Raw genomic sequence first — 13,979 nt, 5'->3', positions numbered from 1 at the left:
TTTGGAACCACAACGAAGAGACTAGAGCAAGACAAAGCAAGTTACAGAACGGTTTTTAATCCTAAAGTGGATCTAGCGTCATCACGAGGTCACTCTTGGATGCGAATTGACAGCTGTAATTGCCCCGGCCCGACAACGGTGTTTCGATCGATTGATGGATTAGCGGGCGCAGATTGTAGTATATAAGCTTATAGGAAGCCTTCTGCCAGTGTTTGACTTTTTGAGTGTTTGACTTTTTTGATGGTGTTTCTACCTAAAATTTCAAGTGACGTAATAATGGCGAGCCTTCAAACATATCTACAAGAGCTTGAAAGAGAGTTTACGGTGGATACTGCAAAGCTCAAGCATATCACCAAACACTTTATTGATGAGCTAGATAAAGGTAAGGTAAAGTATTCCATGGCTGACGCAAGCTAAGATCATTATAGGGCTGAGTGTAAAAGGCGGCAGCATCGTGAGTCTCGGATTGTGTCATCTAACGTCCACCAGCTAATCAGCAACAGCCAATGAACCCAACATGGGTAATGCAACAACCAACCGGCAACGAAACAGGAAAATACCTCGTCCTAGACCTCGGTGGCACAAACCTGAGGGTATTCTCCGTCGAACTGCCCGAAGAAAAGTCAGGCTTCAAAGTCAACCAAGTCACACACAAACTTCCTAAGGAACTGAGGACAGGACCAGCCGAAAGGCTTTGGGATTTTGTGGCTGGACATCTTGAGGAATTTCTCAAAACAGCTGATTTTGAAGCTGGAACAAACACAGACTTGAGCTTCATATTTTCGTTTCCAACTACGCAGCGAACTATTGATGAAGGGATTCTTCAGAGGTGGACGAAGGGGTTTGATGTTGCTGACTGTGAAGGTCGCGACGTAGCGGCATTGTTGAGACAAGCTATCGCGAAAAGGGTATGCATTATGCGTTCATGGTATGACCCCAACACTGACGTGAGACAGAAACTCCCTCTCAAGGTCCGAGTCGTGACAAACGATACAACCGCCACGATGATGGCCTCAGCATACATCAACTCCGAAACAGCCATTGGCTGCGTTTTCGGCACGGGTTGCAACGGCGCCTACCTCGAGAGATGCCAGTCCATCCCTAAGCTTGACATGGAAGGTCTGCCTGCCGAAGCACTCATGGCAATCAATTGCGAATGGGGCGCTTTTGATAATGAGCATGTTGTCTTGCCGTTGACGTCTTTTGACATCGCTATTGATGATGCGTCGCCGAGGAAGGGGCAGCAGGCGTTTGAGAAGATGGTCGCGGGGCTGTATCTTGGGGAGCTGTTTCGATTGATCATGCTTGATGTCAAGAAGAAGGACGAGACATTTTGGGAGGGGCAGAGTTTGGAGAAGATGCAGGAGCCGTATTTTATGGATTCGTCGTTTTTGTCGGCGATTGAAGAGTATGTCAACAATCTACCGTTCATAAACTTTCTCACTAACCATGGGTCTAGGGACACATCCACAGATTTCAAGACATCGCATGACCTGTCTGTCGCAAAGCTCGGAGTATCTCCAAACTTAAAAGAGCTCGAGTTCATGAGAAGCGTCGCGACACTGATAACAACCCGCGCAGCTCGTCTTTCATCAACAGGCGTCGCAGCGATTTGCTTGAAGAGGAATCTTAAGACATGTCATGTTGGCGTTGAAGGATCTCTGTTTGAGAAGCATCCTCATTTCAAGCGAGAGCTGTCCAAAGCTTTGGGTGAGATCCTTGGCTGGGAGAAGTTGTCAACAACTGACAAGAATGATGTGGAGTTTATCCTGTCACCTGGAAGTGGCGTTGGTGCAGCGGTTATTGCATCAACACTTACTAGAAGTAAACATCAAATCTGAAAATAATTAAACATTGAATATTTAGATAAGATTAGTCTAAACTTAGTATAAATATCAAAGAAGCAAGTCTAAGTGAATAAATAAACTGTACTTACCCTGCAATTAGAGCCCTGGCGGGGGCCCCAAAAAATAGAAGCATGCTAGAGCGGCCTAATTGAATATTTGACTCCAGCTGCCTCTGGCCAGGCTCTCAAGATATATAGATGTAACAGATAGTGGATTTTAAACATACTTTTGGAAGCTTACAGCTTGTCTGCCTATTCAATTTTACGAAACACGTTAACCCTCAAAAGCATCAAAGAGGAATTGCACCTATACCAAGAATGAATAATTAGATAAAGGCGCAATACTGTAAGTTCTGTACAGAGTGAGAATTATTACAAAAAAAATATCTATTATTTACATCTGTCTTTCGAGGTGATGGCGGAAGGTGTAGGTTTAAGCTTTATGGATCTGGGCTATCATGGCGCGACTTGATTCGTCTGGAAGAAGATTTCTCCACTGACTCTCCCTGATTAGGGATCGTTGAACAACCCATCACTCCACTTTTAAGTTTGTTTCATTCACCCTTCTATAGGGAATATGTCTGCCTTCTTCAACCCCGCCCGCTCTTTACAAGGGCTCTCCGTCTACAAGCGAACTCAAGCATAGATCTTAATATGCAGTCTCCAACGTAGGTTCTTGGAGACATCCAGTCCTGGTGCCTGCGCCGAAGGGCGAGTACAACTGATGGACAGCCAGAAACGCGAAATAGTCAGATACACTTCATCCCCGCGTTTATTAATGGAAACGCTTTCCGATATTAATACGCATAGATCATAAACCACTGTTCCTTTGTAAAAGACATTTCAAAGATCCCATTTGGGTATGCATTTATTCCATCTAGCGACGTTGCCATAGCGCACATCTGCCGGGACATGGCGAGAGAGCAAAAGAGGATAATCTTTGCTTATATAAGTACTCCGACCAACTCGCATAGCCAACTGCCAAGTTCCACCAAGGTCAGGCCACAGCCAGCTTTTGGTCTATACGTCCCATCCGATATTGCCGATGCTGCTACGATTCAATTCGATGAAGAGACAGAAGCTATAGTGCTAAAACAGAAATTATACATAAACGAATTCTTTGCTTACATGCCTTGTAAGCATATAAGTAGAATGCATGCCAAAGAATACAAGCGCCCGCAGCAATGGGGACTGGGCCGAAAAGGGTTTTTGAAGGGGTAAGGTGGACAGTGGTGCAGAAAGTCAAATCTTATGTAAGGGGGTACACCCGCAAAGAGGGAGGCAAGCTTACGGATGAAGAAGCTAAGTCGGCGATGAGACCGTGGAAGGATGGCAGCAAAATGCCGGATATTCAGTCCTTTCAATGATAACTAGACTTGGTTACCTCTCGACTTGAATTGACCTGAACTGAGTTGTTCCTCTCAAAGTTCCTGAAGAATCAGAGCTTGGCTAAATATCCAGCCGCGAGCTTTATGATATCTACGATCTCATCAGCTTGCTTCCATAGATCATTGTGATCACCACTAGCTTTCATCTCAACAATCTCAAGCGTTGACGTCTTTCTCAGGTGATCCTTCATAAGCTCAGTCTGGGCATATGGCACAAGACCATCTTCCTTGCTCTGGGCGATGACGACGACTTTGCATTCAGGCCACTCTGCACTCCAGTCTGTGACACTAGTAGGACAGATGGCCTTCCATACCGCCTCGTCATTGCCAAATGCATTTTTCGTAAAGTCGGTATACAGTGGCTGGAGTTGTTTGTGAGATTCTGGTGGGTTGCTGATAAAGGCAGCGAGATCGTAGAGACCGTTCAGAGGAGCTATGACCCTTGGCTTCTTCACCTTCGGGACCGGAATCCCCTTTGCAGTACCTAACCAGTGATCGGGGTTCATCAATGTCTGAAACGTCATGGTAGCACCGCAGCTGTGGCCTGACAGGACATAATCATGAGCTGCTCCAAGGTCATTTTGCAGAAATGAGATGGCCGTGAGTAGAGCGATTATGTGATCAGGATGCTTAGCTTGTCGAGCAACATCAACAGGCTCTGAAGAATCGCGAGGTGGTGCGGGATGCGTAGGATGATTTGGATGGCATGAAAGAGGATAATTGATTGATGCAAGTCCTGCGACAGGTGTTTCTTGGTCGCTCAGAAGTTTGAGGGCAGTAGCTTCGAAGGACGAGGAGTCAACGAGTGGATCTCGCCATGCCCCGCCGTGGATATAGACGACCCAAGGGCCTTTGCCGTGAGGCAACACGTCTGCTGTCCGGAGTGAAGACCCTCCGAGAGGTTTTGGTTGCCAAATGTCGAGAGTGAGAAGGTATGTTGCATTTTGTGTGTATGGGACACGGCGCTTATGCCATGTATTGCCAGAGTTGACCCATGGAGTTGAGGACCAGAGCTGTGACGTCATGTTTCCGACTGAGGCCAATTTCAGAGCGTGAATATTATTTCAAGTCTCTTAACTGTGATTCAGGAGCAGGAAAAGGTATTAAAGCACTCTAAAGAGAATCGGCGAATTTAACAGTCGAGCTCCAGCAATACCCCGCCAAGTTGTTCGTTGGCTTCTAACGGTGCTATCCGCACTGTTCGGATACGGATGCGGAGACAGTGAACCGTTTCCGCCCAGCCGACTCGCTCCGAAGTCGTGGGTGATTCGGAAGCGGAATTATCCTTTCCGCCTTCTCTCCAATCACCTACGACGAATCTCTGCAGTCCTTTTTACCAGATGATAAGATAGTACCTGTGTAATTGAATGCTCTTCTTGAACCTTGACAATAAAATGGATGATAATTTTGCAGCGGACGAGGATGAGTCTGTCATTCTTGACAAGTTGGCTTCAAAGATGAATCTGTTTACGTGGATGAATATGCATTGGATATCACCATGATTCTCTACGATCAAACGCGTTTCTAAACTCAATCATGAACACAGCACTGCCCCTCATCGCAGCCATGCTTCAAGCCCTTCCATGTTCTTAACAGGGTTCATCACCAAAGTCGCGTTGTCTCACGACGACACGTGATCTCATTCTGGTATAGCGTGTTTCCATTTATTTTTTCACTCCTGAGAAACTGATCCTGGCCCAATACCAAGACCGCCAAGGCCACCATCATGTCCTCAGCCAACCAGGATGAGCAAGGCGTCCAAGATACGCAAACCCAAGTAAATCACCCGGCGATATCGCCTACAGAGCCGCAATGTTCAACGTCACCTAGAAGAGATTCTGGCACTTGCCTCTCGCGCCTTCAACGATGCAAGAAGGCGTTACTCAAGTTCTTATCCTTCATCGGCCCAGGCTTCATAATAGCTGTCGCTTATAGTAGGTCTTGTTTACTACATACCCATATTTATTGTATGTTCATGGCTTACAAATATTCTACTAGTTGATCCTGGAAACTACTCAACAGACATCGCCGCCGGAGCCTCTTACCGCTTCAAGTTGCTCTTCATTGTCTTGTTGTCTAATCTCTTTGCAATCTTTCTCCAAAGTCTCGCAATCAAGCTCGGCACTGTCAGTGGACTTAACCTAGCCGAAGCCTGTCGAGCATTTCTGCCGCGGTGGCTTAACATCATACTGTACATATTTGCTGAAATCGCCATCATCGCGACCGATATCGCCGAGGTGTGCCGTCTTTGGAATACTCCTCTGGTTAAATTTACTAATACCAGGATCCCAGGTAATCGGCTTCGCAATTGCACTGAACCTTCTTTTTCCAAAAGTCCCTCTTGTCGCAGGGTGTGCCATCTCCATCGCAGATGTCATGGTGATTCTACTCTTCTACAACCCTGATAAGTCCATGCGAGGTCTGAGGATGTTCGAGTACTTTATTCTGTTCCTGGTTATGGGAGTTGTGGTATGTTTTTGTATTCAGTTGTCGTTGATACAAAACACTTCAGTTGGCCAAGTCTTCAAAGGCTATTTGCCATCGAAAAGTATCGTTGAGCAACAAGGGTAGGTCCTCCATCATAAGTTATGTAACAAAGGTATTCTGACCATTTTAGATTATATCAGGCATGCGGTATCCTAGGCGCGACAGTCATGCCACATAGCCTTTACCTAGGCTCAGGCATTGTCCAGCCTCGTCTACGCGAGTATGATGTCAAACGAGGGCTAGTGCCTCCACGCCCATCCCCAAGTAGTACATCCGACAACCAAATCTCGGAAAAGACCTACTACATCCCTTCGCTTGAAGCTATACAATCCTCACTCAGGACTTCCATCGCTGAACTCGCCATCGCCCTATTTACGTTTGCACTCTTTGTTAATTCAGCTATTCTAATCGTTGCCGGTGCGAGCTTATACAAGAACCCAGACGCCGTTGACGCCGATATCTTTAGCATACACGATCTCCTCGCATCTTCAATCTCCCCTGCGGCGGGAATCCTGTTTGCACTGGCCCTGCTGTTATCTGGCATTACGGCAGGTATTGTCTGCACTATTGCCGGTCAGATGGTCAGCGAGGGTACTCTTAACGTCAAGATGCGTCCCTGGTTACGACGATTGATGACAAGAAGCATCAGTATCACACCAAGTATCATTATCGCTGGTGCAGTAGGCCGGTCCGGTCTGAACGCTGCCCTCAACGGCTCACAGGTGGCGTTGAGTATCGTGCTTCCCTTTGTTACAGCGCCTCTTATTTACTTCACGAGCAGGAATAAGTTCATGACCGTTAGATCTGGCCCTGCACGACTGCAAGTTGAAGGACAACCAACGTTGATGGCAGGGCAAAGGAATGACGGGGAGGATGTGAAGATGCGGAATGCATGGTATACGACGGCTGTCGCAGTTGTAATATGGCTGATCATTGCTATTATGAATGTCGCTAATCTGGTGTTGCTTGGCAAGGGCCAGTAGAAAAGTTAGCGAACATAGTAGCGCAAGATAGCGCATCCCTTTTATAGACATTTGGCAGACTCGCCCGTAAGTAAGGGAATTCAGATAATTTTACATAGCAGCGGACTGTCTCGCGACTTGACCGTCGAATGGATAATGATTGCAATGACGTTCCGAGACTCATGATACTGCAGCTAGCAAGTACGACACACCGTGCTCACGCTACCATTATCCTATGCTGTCTCACGTTTTTTTGATCCGATCGCGAAGCAGTGAGTGAAAATGATGCCGTGGAATCTTTGTGATTCATTGTCGCTGCGACTGCACTCTGTATATCTGACTCTTACTCTAGGAGCTAAACCTTTAGTGTGATGGCCGATCACCCCTCTCGAGCTATTTTAGCGTGCGATATCGTATCTGGATATCAAGTATCCAACGGCTTCCCCACAATGTTGAAACAAGATGATCTGCGTTGGGGTATTAAATTTCCAGGACTTTGGTCTGGGGAAGATATGGAATTCTGTTATCCGGGCTATTCAGGCATCAATTATATTGACGAGAAGAGCCATTGCAGCGAATCAGTGACACAGCATTCCTAATATATAAACTCAATGACTCTTAGTGTACTCTTGTTAGTATCGATTTCCCTTTATTCAATTGACATTTTGCTACTTTACAACAAGATGCTTCGCCCACGATTCTCCGCCGCTCACCACTTTACTCTAGGCATCTTTGGATGTCAATATCATGCCGACACTCCAAGCACCGAGAAGCTGGAGCTGATCGAAAAGTTCGACAATCTCATCAAGGCTGCCAGTGTCCCAGTCGAGCGTTTAGAACAAAACAACATCCCCTCCAGAGTATGGATGACTTACTGGGCCTCACCTCAAACCTTCAAGTCATGGTGGGAGAGCGACGCTACGAAAAGCTTCTGGGGATCGCTCCCAGATGATGCTGGCTTCTGGAGGGAGTCGGTTTGCCTCCCTGCGACTAGAGCTATGCATGAGTGCACAGGCAAAAACCCAGTTGGTTTTGGTCATTGCGGAGAACTTGTGCCTCTGACTGAGAAGACTGGGTATTGGGGGGCATATCGTTCTCGTATGACGCCTGACTTTGAAGGTGACACCTTCAGTTCCTCTTCGGATGCTTGGCAGCCTCCAAAGCCTATGACCGATAAGATCCGTCGTGGAAGAGCCCAGATTACCAAGTTCCCGGACAACCTCTGCATTGTGATCGAGGGACAAGACTACAGTGCTATGAAGGCAAAGGAGCGCGAGTACTGGGACGAGAATTTTGATGGACTTACTAAGCAATGGGTCACCAATGTTGTGACAGCAGGAATGGAGAAAGGAATGGTATCAGCAAGGGCATGCCACGCGTTTGCGGGAGAGAAGTCACTTGGAGCAACAAACGGCACTACCAATGGTAAAACCAATGGCTCGTCAAACGGTACAACCAATGGCACCAATGGCACGCTCAATGGTGGTATCTTCCCAGGCCTTGACTACATCCGCCAAGCTCAGATCCTGTACTGGACCGACCTCTCCAAGATGGAGCACATGGGCCGATGGGACAAAGGCCACGTCAAGCTGCGACGTAACTTCATGTCAGCATACGGCCCCGGCGGCGTGATGCAAGACGGCGACATCCTCCTCTGGGTCGATCTCGGCATCATGAAAGGCGACGAGATCGACGCCGAGTATGTTGGGTGCTACGAGGGTACAGGGTTTCTCGCGTTTGACAAGAGCGCGATGTTCGCGAGCACGAGTGTCGCTGCGGCTGAGCTACCGCCGATTTTCGATAAGCCGATTGCGTGTCAGCCAATAGAGTGGTAGATCTCATGCACAGTGAGACGGGTGTGAGGAGATGTTACTGGGTGACGGGACATGCCGCTTATTCGGGACCCGAAAACTAGAGATGTTGTGTAGCAAACTTGGTGATTGCGGCTGCATGAGGAGATGGAATTCAGTGTCTGTATGCACGTTCGGTATCTTCTTATCACACCGTGAATAAAGCCCTCACGTCAGATGGCTGGCGACGCCTGTCAGAAGGATAATCAGGAATGAGGATATCAGACTGAAGAACATGTATATATAGCTATAGTAGTCTTGGCATGGAGAGAGAATCTATAACAATTGTTTTTAAATCGATTTCCATCTAACATTGCATCTTGGACAATATTTAGTATCTTACGATTATTACGATCAGTGCTTGAAAATGGCTTCCACAAACCACTCCAACCTCTTGCGACTGGCAAAGACTGTTCAGCAGACTACGGAGACTATCGTGAAACATCTACAAGACACCAAGCAGCAGGAACCGTCCTTTGATCAGAACAGCAACGCGATCCAGGGTGATGCCGATATTCACTCCACCAGGATTCAGCTCAACGATGCAGCACAAGACCTTCTACGTCTTGTCAACGGCCCAGCCAATGAATACCGCTCCTTTTACATGAGCCACTACACTCTCGCAGCATATCAAGTTGCTCTTCATTTCAAACTTTTCAGACATGTCCCTCTAGGCAGCAAAGTCAGTATTGCCGACCTAGCTTCCAAGGCCGGTATTGATGAAGGTCGATGTCGTAGGGTGATGAAGCATCTTGCAACTCAACGCGTCTTTGAGGAAGTCGAGCCAGATGTATTCACTCACACCGCTAGCTCTGCTCTCATCGCACGGGACAGTGACATGGAAGCCATTCTCTGGATGCAGTTCGACGAAATGTTCAAAGCAGCTTCTGACGCTGCCAAATTCGTCCAAAATGATCTCAACGGCTCCAAAAACGCTGATTCACCATTCGCCACGCGCCATGGCAAGCCGCCGTATCAGTTCTACGCCGATGTGCCTGAGAAGGGCCTCAACTTTGCAAAGGCTATGGCTGCGCTGACTCAATCGGACCGCTCAGTCACTGCACTTCGCGATGGTTTCCATTGGGACAAGCTTGAAGCTCCTGGAAAGGTCGTTGATGTTGGCGGTGCAAGTGGGCATGTTTCCATGGACTTGGCAGCCGTATTCCCCAATCTGAGCTTTGTCGTTCAAGATGTTAGCCCTGAAGCTCTTGATGACGGGAAAGCAAAGTTGCCATCTGAGATTGCAGACAGGGTGTCGTTCATGCTACATGATTTCTTCAAGGATCAGCCAATCACCGACGCCAACGCCTTCTTCATGCGTCAGTGTCTTCATAACTGGCGGGATGAAGACTGCATCAAAATCCTTCGAGGTCTTGTCCCCGCGCTTGAGAAATGCAAACCTGGTACTCCTCTTCTAATCAACGAGGAAGTTTTGCCAGAGCTGAATGAGGTGTCAAAGTATCAGGAACATCTATCGCGACAGTGCGATATGTGTATGTTTGTGGTTGCTGGGTCGAAGGAACGGACTAGGGGTGATTTCCAGACGCTGCTCCAAGAAGCAGATTCCAGGTTCAAGGTCGTCAAGGTTCATAGGAATAGCACGAGCACTATGGGTCTCGTCGAGGCATACTTTGACTAACAGGCCTAATTCTTGTTTGCTGAGCAAAGTTCCATAAATATATATGCATAAGATACAAGTGTCAGAGTGCCAATAAGTTCTCAAAGAAGGAAATATATACAATCAGTGTACGAAAGGTCAAGGCTCACACTGTAGCCAAATCATTCTTTTAATTTACAGCATGCTCGATGGATTACGCAATTTAAGGCTAATACAGCCACCGGAAAAGAATACATCCGCTGCATCATGGTAACTGCGTTGTTTGCTCTGGCATGAATACTACGACCGACGGTCTTTTATCCCGGATGTGTATTCTGACATGGGTCATAACGTAACGCTGGAAATAAAAATCAGTATCTAGATGAGGGGTACGTCGCAATTGAACGGCCAAGTCTGCCTATTTTGTATCTCAGTTGTTTTACCCAGGAGATATTAAGATTAATGTGGCAGGTTATATCAAGAGAATCATACTCAGATGATCTGATTGCGACTTGTTCTGTGCTATAAAAGCCCTGACTTTGTCGTGTTCTGTGGCTTGCTTCTAACCATCTTCATCACTACTCAAGAACTAAACTCTTAAATCTACTCCAAGATTATTTTTCAAGATGCAATTCAACACAAAAACTGCCCTTGCCATCTTCGGAATGGCTACAGTTGCCTCAGCTCAGCAGCAGTGCATTCAGGCTCCTGCCAACAACCAGTGCCCTGATTCGCATCCCAAGTTCTGTTCTACCGCCAGTGGCACTGGTGTTATCTTCACCGCCTGCTGTCAGTCGAATGTTCAGTGTTAAGGGACAAGTCGATCTTACAGTGCTACATGTTAGTGACTCTCCTGGACATTTTTCTGGTACACTTCTTAACAACATCGCAGGGCCAAGTGACTGACTGGCCCTGAAAGTGCTCAGGCTATATGGCCTTATCTTGCGCTTTTAAAAGTCCTGAACTTGAGCGATTACGGAAAGTGGTTTAGTAGCGTTTTTTTATTGGTGAGGTTGGCTGAGGATTCAAGTGATAAAAAGTATCAATATTCTGAGGCATGTCTGGCTACTGAACAAGACTACTACTCATGTCAAGAAATTCGGGATTCGGATTCAGGAGTTATTGAATAAATTGTCAGCTGTTCTATCTACAAAGGTCTAGGATCAACACTCTGCAAAGTGGGCGTAACCTTTCCGAACAATCCCGTGTCCTTATCAATGGGCACCTTATCAATCGTAGTCTCCCTATTGTAGCCATTTCCATCTGGAATATGGAATCGATGGTACGCGATATACCACTCATCCGTTCCTGGAATGTTGATGATGGAGTTATGTCCCGTAGCAAGAATGCCCTTAGATTCATCCTTCTCCAGAAGAACACCACGATACGTCCAAGGCCCAATGGGGTTATCTGCAGTAGCGTACCCAACGCGATAATTCTCTGAGCCAGTATCGTCGATGGAGTATGTCAGGTGGTATGTCCCTTTGCGATAGTTGACGAAAAGACCTTCGCGGAAATTCTGGAGGCCTATGATTTTGTGCCAGCCTGCTTTGAGAGAAACCATGTCGTCGTTTAGCTCTGCGACAATAGGGACGCCATTTCCCCAGTAAATATACCACTTTCCAGTCTCAGGGTCTTCGAAAGCAGCAGGATCAATAGCCTGGTTACTAACAATCTCCTCATCAGAAGTTCCCTTGATCATAGGCTTATCCTGCGCCTTCCACGGCCCCTCGGGGTGATTGGCCACCGCTGCTCCAATACTCTTATGCCCATCACTCACAGAGGGGTTATTTCCACTATGATAGAAATAATACTTCCCCCCACGCGCTGCGAAAGCAGGAGCCCAGGCATTGCCAGTAGCCCAAGGAACGTTGCCATGGGTACCATTGAGGGTAAGGAACGGCTTCTCGCTCTTTGTCCATGTTACGAGATCTGGTGATTTCCACCAGTAGAAGACGTTGCCACCCCAGCCTTCGAAGCCGTCGGTGGTAGGGAAGATGTAGTACGTCTTGTCGACGATGGCTATGTTGGGGTCGGCCCAGAGACCAGGAAGGACGGGGCTGTCGCGTTTTGTGAGGGCGAGGGATGAAGCCTCTTTGAGGGTCAGGAAAGCCACGAGGAGATGGCTGGGGAACGATAGAAGACGCATTATGTAATGTCTCAACGCAGATTCGTAAGGTCTGTTGCTCTGTTCATTTCATCGCGACGAACGGCGACTTACACGGTCTATATATCGTCACAGATCGCCAAGCGTCACCATTTCCGGGAACCATTACTCATTTACCAGTTCTCCGGCCCGTCACGGACCGAACAGCTGCTCCATGGGGTAAACGAATCGTTCCTGTAATTCTATTCGTGCGCAAAGTCAAGATTCTCCCCCCGCATTGACTCTGGGGGATCGGCGTTGCGGGGTGCTTAAGCGCTCGAGTCATTGGGTAAATTAGCTGGGCTCGTGTAAACCTCCAATGCTACCTGCCGAGATCGTGGGGCGACTAAACCACGTTTTTGTCACGCGGTGGGACGATCCCTCGGCTTGGTTCCTGTTCATCCCTAGTGTTGAAGGGGAGTCCGGCGAACGAAACTGGCTGGAGAACGCTCTTGGGATAGCCGCTCGAGTCATCGCTTTTTTGTAAAAACACAACCCGTGCCTCATTGATACCCACCATGATTGACACAAGGGTCTGTACACTATTATAAGAGATGTTTTGTTGCTACAGATTCATGTGTTCATTCGTGGCAGACGCCATGCAGTATATATGTAGAAGTTGAAATATTTACAGATGCAATTCATGTAAAGACAATAGATTCCAGCTCATCGCCACAGCGGATCAACCATCTCCCTTTCAGTTCTCTAGTAAGCAACAGGCCAGCCATTGTCATATCTGAGCAAGTTGATACCCAAAAGCGCCGTGCCAGCGTTATTGTAGTAATGATAAACAAGAACATCAGCATCATTATCAGTGAAGACAGCATTATGTCCCGGTCCATGGATAGATCCATGACTAGCCATAATCTCCGTTCCTCCACCAGACATCATCTGCTTGCCAGCCTTGTCAACATAAGGACCAGTAATGCTGCTCGACCGTCCAACCATGACACGGTATGTGCTAGCAGCACCCTGGCAGCACTTGTCGAACGACACCCAGAGGTAGTAAGTGCTTCCGCGCTTGGTGATGAAGGGAGCCTCGACGGCGCCTTCGACAGAGGCGTCGCGCTTGGCGAGGGAGTACAAGCTTGATCCGGTGCGCTTGCCGGTCTTGGGGTCGAGTTGGATGAGCTTGATACCGGACCAGAAGGAACCGAAGGAGAGCCACCATTTTCCGTCAGAGTCGACGAAGAGATTGCCATCGATGGCGTTGTAGTCGTTGTTGTTGTTGGACTCGATGACGACACCTTGGTTGGTCCATGAGCCGGAGGCGCCGGTCTTGCTGGTAGCGAGGAAAATGGCAGAAGTGCGCTGACCGAAGGAAGAGGCGGAGTAGTACAGATAGTACTGGCCGTTATGGTATGAAATATCAGGGGCCCAGAGGTTCTTGTCGCCCTTGGTGTACTGGGTAGTCCAAGGCGCACCGTTGGGGAAAACAGCACCTGCATCTTTCCAAGCCGTTCGATCAGAAGATGTCTTGAGCGAAACGTTATCTCCAGTATGAGCCAACAAGTATCCACCGCTGGGAGTCTTGACGACGGTAGGATCGTGAACACGAGTATCGCCGGTGACGGGACCAGGGTTAGGATAAGCAGCGTTCACGCCGCTGAGCGACGCGACGGCGACAAAGCCGCTGACAAGGAGTTTCCACATTGTCGATAGAGTTTATGAGTAATGATGAAGATCATCGTGCTTGAAACAAA

At 47.8% G+C, this 13,979-nt stretch overlaps 7 protein-coding genes; 4 read left to right on the top strand and 3 right to left on the bottom strand.

The window, feature by feature from the left end:
• Positions 1-276: 276 nt before the first annotated feature.
• On the top strand, positions 277-1,841 carry FFUJ_11945 (probable hexokinase; the record flags this gene model as incomplete). XM_023570901.1 has 2 exons in its annotated part: positions 277-382; positions 490-1,841. 2 exons carry the CDS (start codon positions 277-279, stop codon positions 1,839-1,841), a joined length of 1,458 nt encoding a protein of 485 aa, XP_023437945.1.
• Positions 1,842-3,284: 1,443 nt separating this feature from the next.
• Positions 3,285-4,259, bottom strand: FFUJ_11944 (uncharacterized protein; the record flags this gene model as incomplete). Its single annotated transcript, XM_023570900.1, has 1 exon — positions 3,285-4,259. The coding sequence occupies one exon, from the start codon at positions 4,257-4,259 to the stop codon at positions 3,285-3,287; it is 975 nt and encodes a 324-aa protein (XP_023437944.1).
• A 701-nt stretch (positions 4,260-4,960) lies between these two features.
• On the top strand, positions 4,961-6,704 carry FFUJ_11943 (probable manganese transport protein; the record flags this gene model as incomplete). XM_023570899.1 has 4 exons in its annotated part: positions 4,961-5,168; positions 5,233-5,471; positions 5,527-5,801; positions 5,852-6,704. 4 exons carry the CDS (start codon positions 4,961-4,963, stop codon positions 6,702-6,704), a joined length of 1,575 nt encoding a protein of 524 aa, XP_023437943.1.
• A 662-nt stretch (positions 6,705-7,366) lies between these two features.
• Positions 7,367-8,518, top strand: FFUJ_11942 (uncharacterized protein; the record flags this gene model as incomplete). The annotated part of the gene is made up of 1 exon (XM_023570898.1): positions 7,367-8,518. One exon carries the CDS (start codon positions 7,367-7,369, stop codon positions 8,516-8,518), a length of 1,152 nt encoding a protein of 383 aa, XP_023437942.1.
• A 382-nt stretch (positions 8,519-8,900) lies between these two features.
• On the top strand, positions 8,901-10,172 carry FFUJ_11941 (related to sterigmatocystin 7-O-methyltransferase precursor; the record flags this gene model as incomplete). Its single annotated transcript, XM_023570897.1, has 1 exon — positions 8,901-10,172. One exon carries the CDS (start codon positions 8,901-8,903, stop codon positions 10,170-10,172), a length of 1,272 nt encoding a protein of 423 aa, XP_023437941.1.
• Positions 10,173-11,277: 1,105 nt separating this feature from the next.
• Positions 11,278-12,279, bottom strand: FFUJ_11940 (related to alpha-N-arabinofuranosidase / alpha-L-arabinofuranosidase; the record flags this gene model as incomplete). The annotated part of the gene is made up of 1 exon (XM_023570895.1): positions 11,278-12,279. The coding sequence occupies one exon, from the start codon at positions 12,277-12,279 to the stop codon at positions 11,278-11,280; it is 1,002 nt and encodes a 333-aa protein (XP_023437940.1).
• A 702-nt stretch (positions 12,280-12,981) lies between these two features.
• On the bottom strand, positions 12,982-13,929 carry FFUJ_11939 (related to arabinan endo-1,5-alpha-L-arabinosidase A precursor; the record flags this gene model as incomplete). The annotated part of the gene is made up of 1 exon (XM_023570894.1): positions 12,982-13,929. One exon carries the CDS (start codon positions 13,927-13,929, stop codon positions 12,982-12,984), a length of 948 nt encoding a protein of 315 aa, XP_023437939.1.
• Between the last annotated feature and the right edge of the window lie 50 nt (positions 13,930-13,979).

The sequence above is a fragment of the Fusarium fujikuroi genome, chromosome FFUJ_chr11 (assembly GCF_900079805.1).
Source record: "Fusarium fujikuroi IMI 58289 draft genome, chromosome FFUJ_chr11".
NCBI classification, from domain to species: Eukaryota; Fungi; Ascomycota; class Sordariomycetes; order Hypocreales; family Nectriaceae; genus Fusarium; species Fusarium fujikuroi.
The sequence above is the reverse complement of the archived record's forward strand: the minus strand, read 5'-3'. Positions and strand labels throughout refer to the sequence as shown.